The 18,002-nt window shown below is 41.7% G+C and overlaps 1 protein-coding gene across 3 annotated transcripts in view; it reads right to left on the bottom strand.

Annotated features, from left to right (window-relative positions):
• Positions 1 to 18,002, bottom strand: part of SNX9 (sorting nexin 9) — a 66,662-nt gene that overhangs the window by 21,637 nt on the left and 27,023 nt on the right. For all 3 annotated transcript variants that reach the window (XM_061624227.1, XM_061624226.1, XM_061624228.1), the window contains 4 exons: positions 16,722 to 16,835; positions 4,163 to 4,316; positions 3,203 to 3,356; positions 2,161 to 2,245 (listed from right to left, as the gene is read on the bottom strand). In XM_061624227.1, coding sequence (XP_061480211.1) covers positions 2,161 to 2,245; positions 3,203 to 3,356; positions 4,163 to 4,316; positions 16,722 to 16,835 — 507 coding nt within the window. The remainder of the gene's footprint in view (positions 1 to 2,160; positions 2,246 to 3,202; positions 3,357 to 4,162; positions 4,317 to 16,721; positions 16,836 to 18,002) is intronic.

The following is an 18,002-nucleotide window of genomic DNA, read 5'->3' as shown; positions in this document are numbered from 1 at the left end:
ACCCCTACCCAGGAGTAAGCCCTGTCCACTGATTTCTGTTGCAATTATTTTCTTAGTCCAACCTTTTTCCAGGCATAACTTTTGCCTGGATTGGAATCTGCAGGAGCGCTCCAAACACAATTTGGTTGTGGCCTGAGCCCCCTAACCTCAGCCTGTCCCGATATGCCCCCAACACACCCCTTTTTGGGGCCTTACGCCACCTCACACCGGCTCCACTTGTGCCAGTCTTGGCTGAGACGGCTGGGTCTTATTTATTTATTTTTTATTATTATTTAATTCGATTTATATACCGCCCACAGCCCGAAGGCTCTCAGGGCGGTGCGCAACATAGGATAAAATACAATAAAATCACAAAAACAGTAGAGCATAAATATTAAACAATAAACAACCTAATATACATTAAAAGCTTAAAAGATAGATTAAAATACCTGGGAGAATAAAAAGGTTTTCACCTGGCGCCGAAAAGATAAAAGTGTAGGCGCCAGGCGGACCTCATCGGGGAGACTGTTCCATAATTCGGGGGCAGCCACTGAACAGGCCCTAGATCTTGTTACGACCCTCCGAGCTTCTCTGTGAGTCGGAACTCGGAGGAGGGCCTTAGATGTTGAACGTAGTGAACGGGTAGGTTCATATCGGGAGAGGTGTTCCGCTAGGTATTGTGGTCCCGCGCCATGTAAGGCTTTATAAGTCAAAACTAGCACTTTGAATTTAGCCCGGAAACGGATAGGTAGCCAGTGCAAACGAGCCAGAGCAGGCGTTATATGTGCGGACCGCCTAGTCCTCGTCAGCAGTCTAGCAGCTGTGTTTTGCACTAGCTGTAGTTTCTGAACTTCAAAGGCAGCCCCACATACAGCGCATTGCAGTAATCCAATCTAGAGGTTACCAGAGCATGCACAACTGAGGCGAGGTCGTCGCTTTCCAGATAGGGACGTAGCTGGGCTACCAACCCAAGGTGGTAGAACGCATTCCGTGCCACCGAGGCCACCTGCGCCTCGAGAGACAGGAATGGATCGAAAAGAACCCCCAAGCTACGAACCTGTTCCTTCAGGGGGAGTGTAACCCCATCTAGAACAGGTTGAACATCCACCATCTGGTCAGAGAAGGCACTCACCAAGTGTCTCAGTCTTGTCAGGATTGAGCCTCAGTTTATTAGCTCTCATCCAGTCCATTATCGCGGCCAGGCAACGCTAGCACATTAACAGCCTCACCTGAAGAAGATGAAAAGGAGAAATAGAGTTGCGTGTCATCAGCATACTGGTGACAACGCACTCCAAAACTCCTGATGACCGCACCCAGCGGCTTCATGTAGATGTTAAAAAGCATAGGGGACAAGACCGATCCCTGCGGGACTCCACAATGGAGAGTCCAGGGTATCGATCCATACTCCCCAAGCCCTACCCTCTGGAGGCGATCCACCAAGTAGGAGCGGAGCCACTGCCAAGCAGTACCTCCAACTCCCAGCTCCGTGAGTCTCTCCAGGAGGATACCATGGTCGATGGTATCAAAAGCAGCTGAGAGATCAAGGAGAATCAACAGAGTAACACTCCCTCTGTCCCTCTCCCAACATAGGTCATCATACAGGGCGACCAAGGCTGTTTCAGTGCTAAAACCGGATTGAAACGGATCTAGATAATCAGTTTCATCCAAGAGCACCTGGAGCTGGCTGGCAACCACTGGTTGGTCCAGGGCCCAGCCAACTCAGCTGGAGATCCACTGCATTCAACTCCCCTCAGCCTGGTGTAAATGCAAGTTGGATTGCACCCTAATACTATTAGAAGTGTGTTACATCATTGCAATTAGCACAAGAAGCTGCCAAGGAAGAAAATTGCTCAAAAAGTTAAAGTGATCTCATTGTGCTGTAGGGTGATGAACAAAGACTTGAGTCCTGGTCCAGGATCACAATGAAAAGGTGTGAATTACTTTATTTCTGGGAAAGTGAACTTGAAGCTTTACAGTTCCCAAGGAAGTAAGTATGCAAGTTACTCAGCATGTGCAAGACCTAACAGGCTTTTCTTTCAAGTAGTGCTTTCTGCTTTGGCCATAAGTGAGTAAGTGCAGGTATGTATTTATACTAATGGCTCATGCAGTTGCCACAGACATATATGTATATAACACACAGACATTTTTATACATATATATATAAATATATATAAAACTTACAATAATAGGAATTTTCTCTTTGGGTTTTACTAGCTGCTTTGCCAACAGATACTGCTCCACTCCAGGTTTTGCAAATCCAGGAAATCTGACCAGAGAAAGAAAGTGACTGAATCCATCTTTCAATGGCTCTTTGACAGATTCAGAACCACTTGCCATATTTTATAGACATTTAACCTTTCCAAGAGATAGATGCAGCTGTTATTAAAATAATTATGCTGAAATTATCAAGTTACAGACTGATCAACAACTGCATGAGGAATATATAAATCTGCACCTACAATTAAGCCATCTTTGAGTAGCTAACTTCAGCCAATCAGAACAAACAGTGCAAAGGAACTGTTAGTACCAACTGCCACTATAACACCATTTAAAAGGCCTCCTCTGTCACTTTATAAACAGACAGTTACATTCTCCTACAGTTCAGGCCAGTCAGAATCCAGAAACCCTTCCTCAAATGCATGTAAAGGCCTTGTCCACAGGAGAACCTTTATCTCCTCACTTCCCAATCAACCCCACAAACTCCTGAACACACTGAAAACTATTTTTGTTTATTTTAAGAGTGAAAAAAGCATCTCTCAATGCAGTGCTAGGCAACTAGACAGGAGGAGGTAGGATGTATGCAAAAGCCCCATTGGGCAAGATATACTAGTGATTTACTTCTCCAAAGGAAAAAAAGACTAGCAAACTGTATGGCCAAATCTTAATAGCTGTTCACCACTCCCTAAGAGGCATAGACACTATAGTCCAACGTTTCCACATGAAATCGATGATAAAGGCCAACTGAAGTACATACTTTTATTTGGGGGAATAATTTTGGTTTGAGGTTTATAAAAAGAGAACAAGTCTTGTTTTTCAACCTTTTTCTTAAGCTGTAGAACACTGATTTTGTGACCTTTTCCTATCAGAACTACTACAATATTTTTAAGCTTATATGGTAAATGCACTATAACCTGTGAGCTCAGTAAACTCAGAATCAAATTCTACTTTAGTTTCCTCTTCAAATTTCTATTTTTCCCACTCTATTCAGTGCTGCAAGTTTTACTTGTTAAGTGGTAGTTTCATAGCAGCTCCACGACTATTCCCACGCTGAAGCCCTGCAGGGTCAGAAGGCTCTGCCTCTTTATATCCAAGATAGGGTGCAGCCGTTGATTTTGGATCATCCCAGTCATCATCCCAATCATCATCATCAGCTGCCGCTAAAGGAAAGGTTATATTGATTGTATTCATAGTGTCAAAACCACACATACCATGAGTAAAAGGAGAGGGCATTTCATTGTCTAGTTTTACAATACCCTAAATGCAGCATTCATACAGAACTGTCAAGATTAAACAGCATTCTGGAGCACAAAACATAGAAAGTAGTATATATTGTAGGATGCCCCAATCAATATACATACAAATAACCTAATTCAAATGTGTTATTTTTTCTTTCATTCATTCATTGGCAATCACTCGTGGCCGAGTAAGATTGTCTTCCAAGATAAGGTCTTTGCTTGGAAGATGCCTGTGTGTGAATTTGTTTTATGTGGGGAGATCGACACACAACAATCAACACACGATCTTGACGGAAAAAGGCTTTGATCCAATGACATGGATACGACGACGACTGCAAGTCTTTTATCTGCTACAGCCTTCACCTGCCTTCACAGCCATTGTAACGTACACATTGTTATCCTCTGCCTGTTCGGCTGTTGAGGATTTTCTTGGATCGTTCTTTGTCTGGTTCCTCTCCCTTGAACTTACCGCCATGGGTGACCCTGCTGGGGCTCACAGGGCTCATTGGAACACGCAAGCCCACTCACCACTACAAAGTGACGATCCAGCGAGGGGGATGTGTTATTATTAATGGAACATGCATAAAGAATCTGCTGTCAGTTTCTGAGTATATTTACTGTGTAGTTTTACCAGAATTCTGAAAAAAAACCACTTTTTGAATTATGTTTTCTTGGAGTCCTAACTCCACCCCAAAAATCAACACTAGGTACAGGAACACTCTGCTGACCTGGGCCTTGATAAGCCTGTGGATGACCAAATGCTGCTGCATCCCAGTTGTTTGAAGTGCTATTTTTCTGCCTGGTTTCAGGTTTTGTTGCCCAGCCATCACCACCTGTTGTATTGTCCCAGCTTGACCAGGGGTCAACTGCATTGCTGGTAGCCTATGTTTAAAAAGTAGGGGGAAGAAGAAGAGGGAAATCTAGATTTTTAGGAAATAGCATAGATAAAAAGCAAAACTAGATATTTTAGGATGCAAGTTTACTCTGTTGGAACAGTGATCTTTCAAATAAGGGCCACAAGCCATGGTGAGGTGGGTCCCATGCCACCAGCGTCAGCAGGGGGGGCCTAAGTCAATACATCATTTATTCATCTTCCTATAATACTTTAGTCACAAAAGTTATCCATAAATTCCCTTTTAATGTAAATACACAAAACTGTGAAAAGGCAAAAGCATTTATTCCCTCATGCATGTATGTGAAATATATAGTTTTCATTTTACTGAGAAAAGTCTAAAAGCAATTTTAAGCTGTTAACAAAATGTAAAAGCTAGGTACACTACTAATTGTTTTATGTTTTCAGCTAATGCTAGTGTACACAAATCAACATTAAAAACAGCAGCTGACTGAACACCAAGATTACAGCCTAATCCTAGTTGGAAGCAAGTGCCATTATTTTCAGTGGGGCTCATGCTCTAGTAAATGTATATGTGATTGAAGCCTCAGTTTAAAAATTAAAATAGGTATTCAAAAAACCTATCAGACTCAGGGCTGTGGAGTCGGAGTCGTGGAATCAGAGTCGGAGGCAATTTTGGGTGGACTCAGAGTCGGTAGAAATGTACCAACTCCGACTTCAAAATAAATTTTGATTGACAAATTTTTTAAAATATAAATTCAAAATGTCAAAGAAGCTTCCCATGAAGTCAGCTGTAGTTGAGCATTTCACCATAACTCAAGATGGAAAACATTTTGTGTGTCAGTGTATGACACAGGACCCAGATGAAGACAAATGCTGTGATGCCAAGATCAGTGCATATTCAGGCAGCGATAAAAATGCTCCTACGAGAGCTTCCAATTTAAAAAGACATTTACAGTGCTTTCCAGGGCTGTGGAGATGGAGTCGTGGAGTCAAAAGCAATTTTGGGTGGAGTTGGACAGTAGAAAAATAGAGGAGTTGGAGACAAAGGTTTGGCGTACCAACTCCACAGCCCTGATCAGACTAAGGCTTGTTCTCCTTTATGTTTTGGCTAGACACTGCAGTCAAATACATGTTTAGGTGACAGAACAAGCAACAACAGTCATATATCCACTTCAACAGACAAGTCCAAACATCCTATTATTATTATTTATTTAAAGTATTTATATACTGCTTAAATACTGACATTTCCAAGCAGCATACAGAAAAATTATAAAAACCATACAATGAATAAAATTCAGTGATATCTGCTTTGCGTGCAGAAGGTCCCAGGTTCAATCCCCGGCATCTCCAGGTGGAGATGGAAAAGGCTTCCTGTCTGAATCTTGGAGAGCTGCTGTCAGTCCATGTTGTCAATATTCTGCTAGATGGACCAATGGCTGACTTGGTAGGTTGATGAACCAATAGTCTGACTTGCTATAAATCAGTTTCATTCCCCAGTCAAAACTAACAGAAAAGTTATGTGACCAAAATAGGCCTATCAGTACTCTAATTCACATGACACTTGTGTAAACCCTGTCAGATAGCTACTAGTTTGTTAAGTAATAGTGAATTTCTTTGGGACAAGGAAAGACCTGTATGGATGCCTCCCAGTGACCAATGAAGATGGTTGCATTTAACAACTTTTCTGAAAAGTGAGAAGCAACTGTCTGAACTTTTGTCTTTCAGGGTATAGCTAATACCCAGGAAGACAGAAACAAAATTCAAAGTGATCTTGATAGGCTGGAGCATTGGTCTGAAAACAACAGAATGAAATTCAACAGGGATAAGTACAAAGTTCTACACTTAGGAAAAAGAAACCAAATGTACAGTTATAAGATGGGGGATACTTGGCTCAGCAATACGACATGTGAGAAGGATCTTGGAATCGTTGATCACAAGCTGAATATGAGCCAACAGTGCAATGTGGCTGCACAAAAGGCAAATGCTATTTTAGGCTGCAATAGATGAAGTATAGTTTCCAAATAATGTGAAGTACTAGTTCCCCTCTATTCAGCAATGGTTAGGCCACATCTTTGAGTACTACATCCAGTTCTGGATACTGCACTTTAAGAATGCTGCAAACAAACTGGAACAAGTTCAGAGGAGAGTAGCAAGGATGATCAGGGTACTAGAAACAAAGTCCTATGAGGAAAGACTAAAAGAACTGGGCATGTTTAGCCTGGAGAAGAGAAGGCTGAGGGGATATGATAGCACTCTTCAAGTACTTGAAAGGATGTCACACAGAGAACGGCCAGGATCTCTTCTTGATCATCCCAGAGTGCAGGACACGGAATAATGGGCTCAAATTACAGGAAACAAGATTTCAGCTGAACATCAGGAAAAACCTCCTAACTGTGAGAGCCATTATGACAAACCAATTACCTAGGGAGGTGGTGGGCTCTCCAACACTGGAGGCATTCAAAAGGCAGCTGAACAGCCACATGTCAGATAGGCTTTAAGTTGGATTTCTGCACTGAGCAGGGAGTTGGACTGGATGGCCTTATAGGCCCCTCATAGGCCCTTTCCAACTCTACTATTCTATGAAAACAACAGTAAGAGGCTGCAATGGTGGCCTGTTTAATTCCTGGAGCTTCCCAGATTGGTAGAAACTTTAACATATTTAAAACTGACACACACAAAAGAGGAGAACCTAACAGTAAATCACAGTTCTTTTTCAAAATCTCACTTTGCTTAACGATATAATTAGTGCCTCCTACTATTAAGACAAACAAAATTAAAAAGCTTTGAAAATGATTAAGCCATTTCCTTAAGAGTCTAGGAGAACAAAACAACATATCATTAGTTCTGTATATCCTAAAAAAAATACCAATAATGTACCAGTAATTGAATCCATAGCTTATGCAAGTAGAGTGGAACATTTTTCCAGCTCTGTTTTTAAATTTTAGAAAGCAAAATAAAGACTTATAGGCGAGATTATTTTTTAAAAGTGTGAAAAATCAAGTTGTGTGGGTTGATTTTACCCTTTTAATAGCTTTTTAAGAATTACCTTTCTTGTAGGAGGAGTTGAAAGTGGAGAATGAGTAAAAATTTCCAAAATAGAAGTATGAGTGGCAGATGCCAGAGAATCCACCTTAAAAATAAGAAGCACTCAGTAAAGGGGAAAAAGCAGCAGGAGGAGAACCTATAGTAGTTCAGAGTTTTGCAGCATAGACAATCTTGCAGACAAGGCGGATTGCTGAAACGTATGCATGCCATACAATTCCCACATCAGAAGCAACATGCATCCAAGTAAAAGCTCTTTTCTGAAGATGGCAGGATTTTGCTCCCATAGCCATATTCAAACTATACTACAGTGTTCAGATCCTAGACATTACATGAAGAACAAAAGCAAAACTGAAAAGTAATGCCATGCAACCATGAGACATAAATTTAAAAAGCCAAGCCACATCTTCAGTCATGAAATAATCATACAACAAATGCTTCCTGATCTGCTTACAAATGAACTTCTATGTGAACTTCATACCAAGTATCACAACACTATTCATGAATGTGCAGTCTTTAAAAGCATTTGTTGCCAGTGAATTCATTGTGTTCTCATTCCTCAGATTGAAGCATTTATATTTTGTTATGTTTACGGCTACAAGACATACACATCCCTTCATTTAATCAGAAGCATTATGAGAATGTGATAGTGTGAAATCCACATGTGTGGTTAAGATATGAAGGAAGCCTGTGTCCACATGCATCTATAACCATCAAAAGAGCATATTAGGGTATTTTGTTGAAGGAATTATATGAAAAATATAAACAACAATGAAATTACTTAGCCCAAGTCCTAGGCTTAACTCACAATGCTAAGTAACTTGCCTGGGCTATGTCTTTCGTCGTTAATTTTTACTGAGTTTCCTGAAAGTAAGATATTTTATATGACTGAATTCTGACATCACCAACAGTTATGTACCCATTGCATATTGTTACAGCATGTTTAAATTAGAAATGATAAAGAGGTATTGCTTTCCCTCATGTCCAAAACCAGCCTAATTTAAAGTAGTATCTTCAGGAGGAAATAAGTAACTTACATTCTGATTATTTTGGGTCAACAGAGTCTACAAAGCTAACACATTAAGACTAAAAACAGTTAAAATATAATATCTAAAGCCATCAACCAATATTATTATATAATAATTACTTAGGCCTGCTGTAAATGTAATACTTAACCATTAGTGCCAACTACAATTTGCTGCCTTAATCACAGTTAAGATCCCAAGTGTACACTAAAACCATAGTTTAACTTGTTGAATGAACTTTTTCCTACACATCCTACCTAGGGAAGTGGTGGGCTCTTCAATACTGGAGGCATTGAAGAGGCAGCTGGACAGCCACCTGTCAGGTATGCTTTAACTTGGATTCATGCACTGAGCAGGGGGTTGGACTCGATGGCCTTATTGGTCCCCTCCAACTCTACAATTCTATGGTCCCTTCTGAGAGCAGCACCAGAAAGACCTTCTTGTGCACTTTCTGAACCTTTTTCAAGCTCTACAATATCCTTTTTGATATTAGGTGACCAGCAAAGTACACATCATTCCAAGTGCGGTCACATCATAGATTTGTATGTCATCATTATGATATTGGCAGTTTTATTTTTAATCACTTTCCTAATGATCCCTAGCATGGCATTTACCTTTTTCACAGCTGCCGCACACTTGGCCAACATCACTGAGCTACCCACTACAACTCCAAGGTCTCATTCCTGTTCAAGACAGCCAGTTCAGACCTCATAAACATATATGCGAAGTTAGGATTTTTTGTCCCAATGTGCATCACTTACATTTATTTACACTGAACTCATTCACTCTGGAGAGATCATTCTGAAACTGCTTGCAATCCCTTTTTTGTTTTAACAATCCTGAAAAAGTTGGTATCATCAGCAAATTTGACTACCTTATTACTCACCCCTAACTCTCATAGATCATTTATGAACAAATCAAAAAGCACAGGTCTCCATATCAATCCTTGGGGACTCCACTTTCTACCTATATTGGGAAAACTGCCCATTTATTCCCTGCTTCCTGTTTCTTAACCAGTTACTGATCCATAATAGGACCTCTCCTCTTATTCCATACTACTAAACTTACTCAGGAATCTTTGTTGAGGTACTTTTGTCAAAAGCTTTTTCAAAGTCTGTGTACATAATGTGAGCTGGATCAACTCTACCTATATGCTTGTTGACACTCTCAAAAAGGTTAGCGAGGCAGGACTTACCCTTGGCTGGTACTGTGCAGCAAGACTTGTTCAAGGCCAGGTTAGCCTGCAGGAGGTTGGGGACAGCTGCCTGCAAAAGTGTGCAGCCAGCAGCCGCAGATGAGAAGCTACTCTGAGTGAGGCAGGCACTCCTCTGACCTCCAGGCAAGTCAACACGCTGCTGCCACCAAACTGGCCAGGCAGAAGTATACACAAACCAGGCAACCCCCATGAGGTAATTACACTGTCACAGGAATGAGTGAGTGGCCCAAGTCAGCAACATGCTTTCCCAATGCCCTCCCAGAGTTGCATCACCTGGGAAGGTGAATCTCAAGCCTTCCCCACACAGTTGCGAGGGACAGTGGTGCACATGCTGGGCCGCTTTGATATTGTGATCTCCTGACTGCCATGGAGTCCAAGCACAACTTCCACACTGACAAGTCACAAGAGTTGGTTGAGGAGTTGTTGCACAACTTGAGACCACCTTGCCTCATTGCAGCTGCTCAGCTTGGTGGAGGAAACCAGGTGCAGCCAGCATGAGAGGGAGGACCCAGTAGCCAAGCTCCTTTTCTGAGTCAAATGGCTCTGGCTCCTCCCCACCACAACTGTGGTCCTCAAGGACACCCCTTTCCTTTCCCCAGATCTCCAACTGGCTGCCATTCCTTCCTGTGACAATGGTGTGTGTGTGTGTGTGTGTGTGTGCGTGTGTGAGAGAGGGGGGGACGGGATGGGACTGCAAAATAGAAGGGAGGAGGCATGAAAATAGGAGCGCTCTGTGTGCAAGGAGCTAAGGAGGGAGGGGAAAGGGGGTTAAAGTGAAAATCAAGGTACAAAAGAGGTCGCAAAATAGGATGGGCTGGTGGCTTCATAACTGGGTGGGAGGTGAAAAGGGGGCTTAAGCAGATGCAATGTGTGGGAGGAGGAAGATGCAGGAGGTTGCCATGAGGGTGATGTGTGTGCAAGGGGGGGGGTTCAGAAAAGGAGAGGGAGTAAGAGGCATGGACATGGGGTGAAGGTGAAATGGGTGCAAAGCAAGGTTGCAGAATGGAAGAGAGAAGTGGCTTCAGAAATGGGGTTGGGAACGTGAAAAGAGAGCTTAGTATTTGCATTGGTTGGAAAGGGGAAGCTCTGGGGTTAATATGGGGAAGTGGCAGGGGGTTGGTGAGAACAGCAAGCAGAGGCACAGGCCCTAGTAAAATTAAAAATTTAAACAAGCTGAGCTAATCAAGTGTTTGACTGTATTAGTGTGCTGCAGTATTTACTCAATAGTTTTCAACTTTCACCATTTCAAATAGGTAAGCAAATGGATTTATCAGTTTACACTGCAAAACTGCAAATAAGTTTGATTTCATGAACGACAGCAGTGTTCCATATTTGCTAAAGGTTCTTTAAGTCCTTGCACTGAAATTAAAAAGCTTCATTAACAATTTTAGAATATTTTCATTTTTCAGTTATTAATAAATGAACTATTCTGCCACCAACACCCAACTCAAAAACTTGTTTTTAGTATTAGAGACCTTTGACCACCACTCCCTGGAAAGAAAAAAAAAAGGGGGGGGGGAATCCTGTTTCTGACCTATGGACTACTGCAAAGGTTTATGTATGTTGAAAGATACCTCTGTTCGGATCCAAGTGTATATTGCAATACAGTTGTGGGGGATGGAGCAGTTGTCAAGAAGCCTTTGGTAATAATTAGCTGCACTGCTCTATTATCAGAGATGCAGAAGGGCCTGTTGCTATTGAGTGAGCTTTTTGAGCCTCATGGTCTCTGGCTGCCACTAGCTGAACTGCGCAGACCATGGAGAGGGGCAGGATTGCAAGAACAGAAAGAGGTGAGGACAGCAGGAATCAGGAAACTCAGAAGGCAGAATGGTAGGAGCTTAAGAACTCACTGTTGGAATGTGCAAGAATGAAGGGTGCAAAGGTACAAGAGTATATAGAAAGAAGTATCAGGGGCTTTTTGACGCAGAAACAGCTTCAACATATTGTGCCACACACTTGAACAGTTCCTTTAAAATCTAACAAAAAACAAAAAAAGGGAGAAAGGAAGGAGCTATCAGTGAAGAAAGGAAACTGGAAAAGAGAATGGGTAAAGAGATGAGCAGCTTTCCAGGAGCTGCGGAGGAAAGGAATTACATATTTAATTGAAATAACCAGCCAAAAACTTTGGCCGAACCAGTTTAAGACTTGGCAACATTTCAAAGCACCTTCACACATTTGAGCTTACATGGTCACTGTATATCAGGCATAGTCCTCCAGGCCTCTCTATCTAGTCCTCAGAACTCTCTCTGGGCCTCAACCCTCACTGTCCCTGCTTCGCACCCCCAGTCTTTTTCCCTGGCTGGAATGTGTCCTTCAACTCTGATAATGCCTCTTGCTTGTCTTGATGGGGGACAGAGGGGGATGTGTTTATAGAAACTAGCCTAAGCTACAAAGGTAAATTTTACTTTGATTGCTCCACCCACTTTTGCCTTTGGTCCTGCCCACATTGGCATGTAGCCTTTGGAAGGCTGATCAGAAATAACATTCCCCATCCCTGTTGTATATGTAAACCTGGAGTGGGGCTACATCAACTAGTCCTGCCTTTATCGCTGCCTGCCCCCTTAACATCCACATATTTAGCGAGAACAATGGAGAAGAGTGGCCTACCTGTCAGCAGCTGCTTGCACATATTGATCTTTTCAGACATTTCTGCATTTAGAATGGGCCTGCTGTGGTGCCGGTGGGGATGAGACTAGTCAGCAGAGCGCCATTTCAGTCTCACACATACAAGGAATGCATGAGCCTTAATGAGTGAAAGGGACGTGTGCTTGGCAGAATCAAACAAGGCAACAAGGAGACTGAGGCAGTCTTTTCTAAGGAGAGTGACACTAGATCTAAGGACAGAGGGAACAACATGGGCAAGGTTTGCCGTCTGAGTGAGAATTGGGCATCTGGAGGCAGGGAAGAGACAGGAAGAGAGCAAAAACGAGCAATGGATTCAATGATTATAATAAAAGGGCAGAGCAGGTGGAGAAGACAGAGGCCTAAGGAGATAGAACAGAAAAGGCCAATAAGGAAATGGATTTCACAAAGAGCTCACTCAGGAACTAACAGGTCAAGATACTGTTTCTTCTCTTTCCTGCCAACATGGGCAGTCAAAGATGCTAACTAGTTGAAGTGGTAAAGGCATGGTCCAAGAAAAAGAGGGGTGGAGTTAAACTTCATATAGGATCTACGAATGGGAAGCTGTGAGCTGCTGGCAGGGGGCAGGCAATAAGAATAATTGATCAGAGTGTCATCATAATAAAGCATTGCAAGGCCCATCTTCTGAGGAGCTTCTATACCTTTAAATGTTGCAGAGTGGAGAAATGCATCATTAAATACCGCAACAACACATGGCGAAGTTCTTCCTTCTCAGCATCTTTTAAAACAGAGATGCAAAACCTGTGTCCTATATATATTGCTACAAGCGTATCATCCCTGAGCACTGGCTGTTGGGAATTGGGAATTCAACAACATTTGGAGAGCAACAGGTTCTGAATCCCTGTTTTATAAGTATAGGTACCTCTCAGGGTCTGGACCTGGAAACTCTAAGGAAGCAGCAAGTCAAATTCCAAAACAAGAACATTCAGTTCAGCTGATCCATGTACTACTGTGCTGTTATCAACAGTGCTCATGCAAATGTTATTGTACAGATACTTGTCAAAGGTTATGCGCTGCTGATGCATCAAGCTACACACAATTTATTAGCACAAAAATAGGTACAGTAATAGTCATTTATATTGTAAGATTTGTGTGTAACAGTTAAAAAAAGAGTTCATAACATTACACAGAGAATTGTGATATACTCCTACTTCAGAAATATTCATCTTTGCCTCAGTTATTATAACCCATTGTGGTGTTTCCCACAGGCAACAAACCTTTCACAAAATCTGAGAAGTCATTTGTTTCAAGTTTCCTTTGAAGACATTATGGTTCATTACACCAGTGCTGTACTTTAAAAAGCAGAGACTTCAACAGCACAATGTAATACTGTGAGCAATACCATTACTGCCTCCCCATGACAAAAGCTCTGAAGGCGAGTTTGAGATGGGAAAAGCTAACAGAGAAAATGTTGTAATAATGGGTATCTTGACTCGAAAATGAACAGATTGCTTAAAGGGTTAGAAGTTCTGCACTGAATAAATGACTATACCTTTGAACAGTCATGGAACTGATGCATGATTTAATGCTGGCAGGTGCTCAGGATCTGGTGCAAGATGTCAGACTGTTTGTTAACAATGGACAAACGGCTATCAAACTCATCATATATTTAAGTCGACAGTCACCCAGGAAGCCCAACATAATCATGTTTAATTTCAAAAGTAATTTCTCAAAAGTAAAGCCGTTTTAGTTAAAAGTTGAAAGGGAGATGCAGCAAGATCAAACCTCTTCAAGATGCTTGGGAGTATATAGACAGCTTTAACGGCAGCTCAAATAAAATGTATACCACACAGATTAGGAAAGGTACAAACAAGTCCAAGAGGATGTCCACATAGTTAATGAGCAGAATCAAAGAAGCTACAGAGAAAAGAAGGCTTCTTTTAAAGAGCAGAAGGAACAATAAGAATAAAAAGAAGAGCAGAAACTCTGGCAAAATAAATACAAATTGACAATAAAGAATTGCCCACCACAAAGAGAGATGAGACACATTCATGGAGGATAAGTCCATCAATGGCCATTATAACTAACTGAAACCTGCATACGTGGTGAGAGTGTAACCCTAAATACCAGTATCTGGTGGGCAAATAAAAAAGGCTAACTTTTAGCTGTTTATTGCTTCCTGAAAGAATCTGGTTAGCCATTGATGGAAAGAGGATTCTGGACTAGATGGAGCTTTGGTCTGATCCAGCAGAGTTACAACGGAATATCTAAATGGAGTTTCTAAAAAAGGAAATTCTAAAAGCGCAACGGCAAGAAATTCCAACAAGGAAAAAAAAGGGGAAACAGCAGAAGAAGCCAATGTGGCTTCACAAAAAGCTTAGAGATGACCTGAAAACAAAAAAGGACACATACAGGAAGTGGAAAGAAGGCCAGGCCACAAAGGAAGAGTACAGGCAGGTATCACGGAATTGCAGGGATGGCGTCAGGAAGGTTAAAGCTGAGAATGAGCTGAGGTTAGCGAGGGATGCTAAAAGCAACAAAAAAGCTTTCTTCAGGTATGTCCACAGTAAAAGACAGAGAAAAGAAATGGCGGCACAGCTACTCAATGAGGATGGCAAAATGATAACAGATGACAAAGAAAAGGCAAAAGTGCTCAATTCCTCCTTTGGCTCAGTCTTCTCCCAAAAAAGGGTCTATGACCCTCCCGCGAAACATGAAGTAGAAGGGACAGGATTGGAGCTTGAGCTTGGCAGACAAACGGTCAAGGAATACCTAATCACTTTGAATGAGTTCAAATAGGTAGGGCCCGATAAACTGCATCCTAGAGTATTGAATGAACTGGCTCAAGAACTCTCAGAACCGCTGTCTATTATCTTTGCGAAATCTTGGAGGATGGGTGAAGTGTCGGATGACTGGAGGAGAGCTAATGTTGTCCCTATCTTCAAAAAGGGCAAAAAGGAGGAACCAGGGAACTACAGATCAGTCAGCCTAACATCAATCCTTGAAAAAAATCTGGAGCAGATTATAAAGCAGTCAATCTGTAAGCACCTTGAAAACAATGCAGTGATTACTAGGAGCCAACACAGATTTATGAAGAACAAATCCTGCCAAACTAATCTTATCTCATTTTTTGATTGTGTAACCTCCCTTGTAGACTATGGGAATGCTATGGACTTAATATATCTTGACTTCAGCAAAGCTTTTGACAAAGTGCCCCATGATATTCTGATTAGCAAACTCGCTAAATGTGGGCTGGATGGAACAACTATCAGGTGGATCCACAGCTGGCTCCAGAATCGTACTCAAAGAGTGCTTATCAATGGTTCCTTCTCAAACTGGGTGGAAGTAACAAGTGGGGTACCACAGGGCTCGGTCCTGGGCCCAGTGCTCTTCAACATTTTTATTAATGACTTGGATGAGGAGGTACAGAGCATGCTTCTCAAATTTGCAGATGATACAAAATTGGGGGGCGTAGCTAATACTGTGGAAGACAGAAAGAAAATTCAAAGGGACCTTGATAGGCTGGAGCATTGGGCTGAAAACAACAGAATGAAATTTAACAGGGATAAATGCAAAGTTCTACACTTAGGAAAAAGAAACCAAATGCATATTTATAAGATGGGGGATACTTGGCTCAGCAATACGACATGCGAGAAGGATCTTGGAATTGTCGTTGATCACAAGCTGAATATGAGTCAACAGTGTCATGTGGCTGCAAAAAAGGCAAATGCTATATTAGGCTGCATTAACAGAAGTATAGTTTCCAAATCGTGTGAAGTATTAGTTCCCCTCTATTCAGCACTGGTTAGGCCTCATCTTGAATACTGTGTCCAGTTCTGGTCTCTGCACTTCAAGAAGGATGCAGACAAACTGGAACGGGTTCAGAGGAGGGCAACAAGGATGATCAGGGGACTGGAAACAAAGCCCTATGAGGAGAGACTGAAAGAACTGGGCATGTTTAGCCTGGAAAAGAGAAGACTGGGGGGAGATATGATAGCACTCTTCAAGTACATGAAAGGTTGTCACACAGAGGAGGGCTGGGATCTCTTCTCAATCATCCCAGAGTGCAGGACACGGAATAATGGGCTCAAGTTTCAGGAAGCCAGATTTCAACTAGACATCAGGAAAAACTTCCTAACTGTTAGAGCCATATGACAATGGAACCAATTCCCTAGAGAGGTAGTTGGCTCTCCGACACTGGAGGCATTAAGAGGCAGCTGGACAGCCATCTGTCGGGAATGCTTTGATTTGGATTCCTGCATTGTGCAGGGGGTTGGACTTGATGGCCTTATAGGTCCCTTCCAACTCTACTATTCTATGATTTTATGACTAGATGGAGCTTTGATCTGATCCAGCAGAGTTACAATGGAATGCCAGCAGAACTTGCTGTTTTCCATTCATTTCCTTTACAACTATGGCAATGATTAAGGCCTTAATATTCAAATAATTATAGAACACCTGCAGCTGTCTTTTCCATGTGTGTTATTTGTTCTATTCAATTTGTCATGCTTGTGGTGTTCAAGAAAATCATGCTCTAGAGGGAAAAAAGATGAGACAAGACCTACCTGGATACTGATTTTTGCTGCTTGTGAATTAGTCTGTGCAGTATTTGAAGAGAGACAGTCAAAAAAGGCTTGGTCAGCTACTGAAATTCCATCTTTGGTACTTTCAGGTAGAATCTGAAAAATAGAATGCTTCTGAAAAGACATTTCTAAAACAAAATGTCAATGTTATATTAAAGAATAAACTCTGAGCTTATTATGTCAATTCTGTCATACTCAGAGTACACTCACTGAAATCAATGGACTTAAGTTAGTACAATTTAGTTTGACACCCTCCAGATAATATAAAAATCCAGGATTGTATTATTTACCTTCCCAAATTAGAACGATTACCTTAAATGATTCACACACAAACATTATCACCAATTCTATATAACATTCCTATGCTCACACCAAAGTAGTCAAAAGCACATACCCATGCACAAGAGGGAGGTATTAGCAGAGCTGGGGTAACCTAGAGGTGTGCTGGTGTTCAAAAATCTTTAGGGGACAAAAACTAAGGAGGGGAGGACCCAAAATAGCTCACTGAGAACTCAGTGGCCAGAGAACTCTGACTTACAGAGGGAAAAAACCCTGAAAACTGAATTGGAATGAAGTAAAGTGGGTGGAAGACTGAAGAAGAGATGCAAACAAGATATAACAAGGGTAGAGAGAACCATTTCCAGGGCTGTGGAGTCGGTATGTCAAACCTTCGACTCCGACTCCTCTATTTTTCTACTGTCCGACTCCAACTCCTTCATAAATGGCAAATGTATATTAATTTTTCTACTGTCTGACTGACTCTTTGACTCCTTCATAAATGGCAAATGTATATTAATGTATTTATATTAAAATATTAATTTTATTTTGAAGCTGGAGTCAGTACATTTCTACCGACTCCGACTCCACCCAAAATTGCTTCCGACTCCACGACTCCAACTCCACAGCCCTGATTCACTATCTGGGTTGGTCACTTCCCAGTTCACACAATTTTTAAATGTCCCCAAGGATGGAAATGAGCCTGTCCACACAAATAAAAAATGTTAACGTAGCTGGGATTGGGGACAAGTGCATCCACACACACCCCAAAAAACAAGGGGAAACCTGAAATAGACCAATGAGGAGGCACAGAATTGTGACTACTGGAGGAGGGAGTGAAGTGGAGTGACTGGAAACATTCCAATGTTTTGTTGCATGCCTCCACTTGCTTCCCATCAAAGTACATCCTCTTATTTAAAAAAGGCAATTTACACACAAATGTTGGGGTTGGGGTCCCAAAGAGCATAACAGTTTCTCCCTCTCTTC

Source organism: Rhineura floridana, chromosome 4 (genome assembly GCF_030035675.1).
Source record: "Rhineura floridana isolate rRhiFlo1 chromosome 4, rRhiFlo1.hap2, whole genome shotgun sequence".
Taxonomy (NCBI): Eukaryota; Metazoa; Chordata; class Lepidosauria; order Squamata; family Rhineuridae; genus Rhineura; species Rhineura floridana.
The sequence above is the reverse complement of the archived record's forward strand: the minus strand, read 5'-3'. Positions and strand labels throughout refer to the sequence as shown.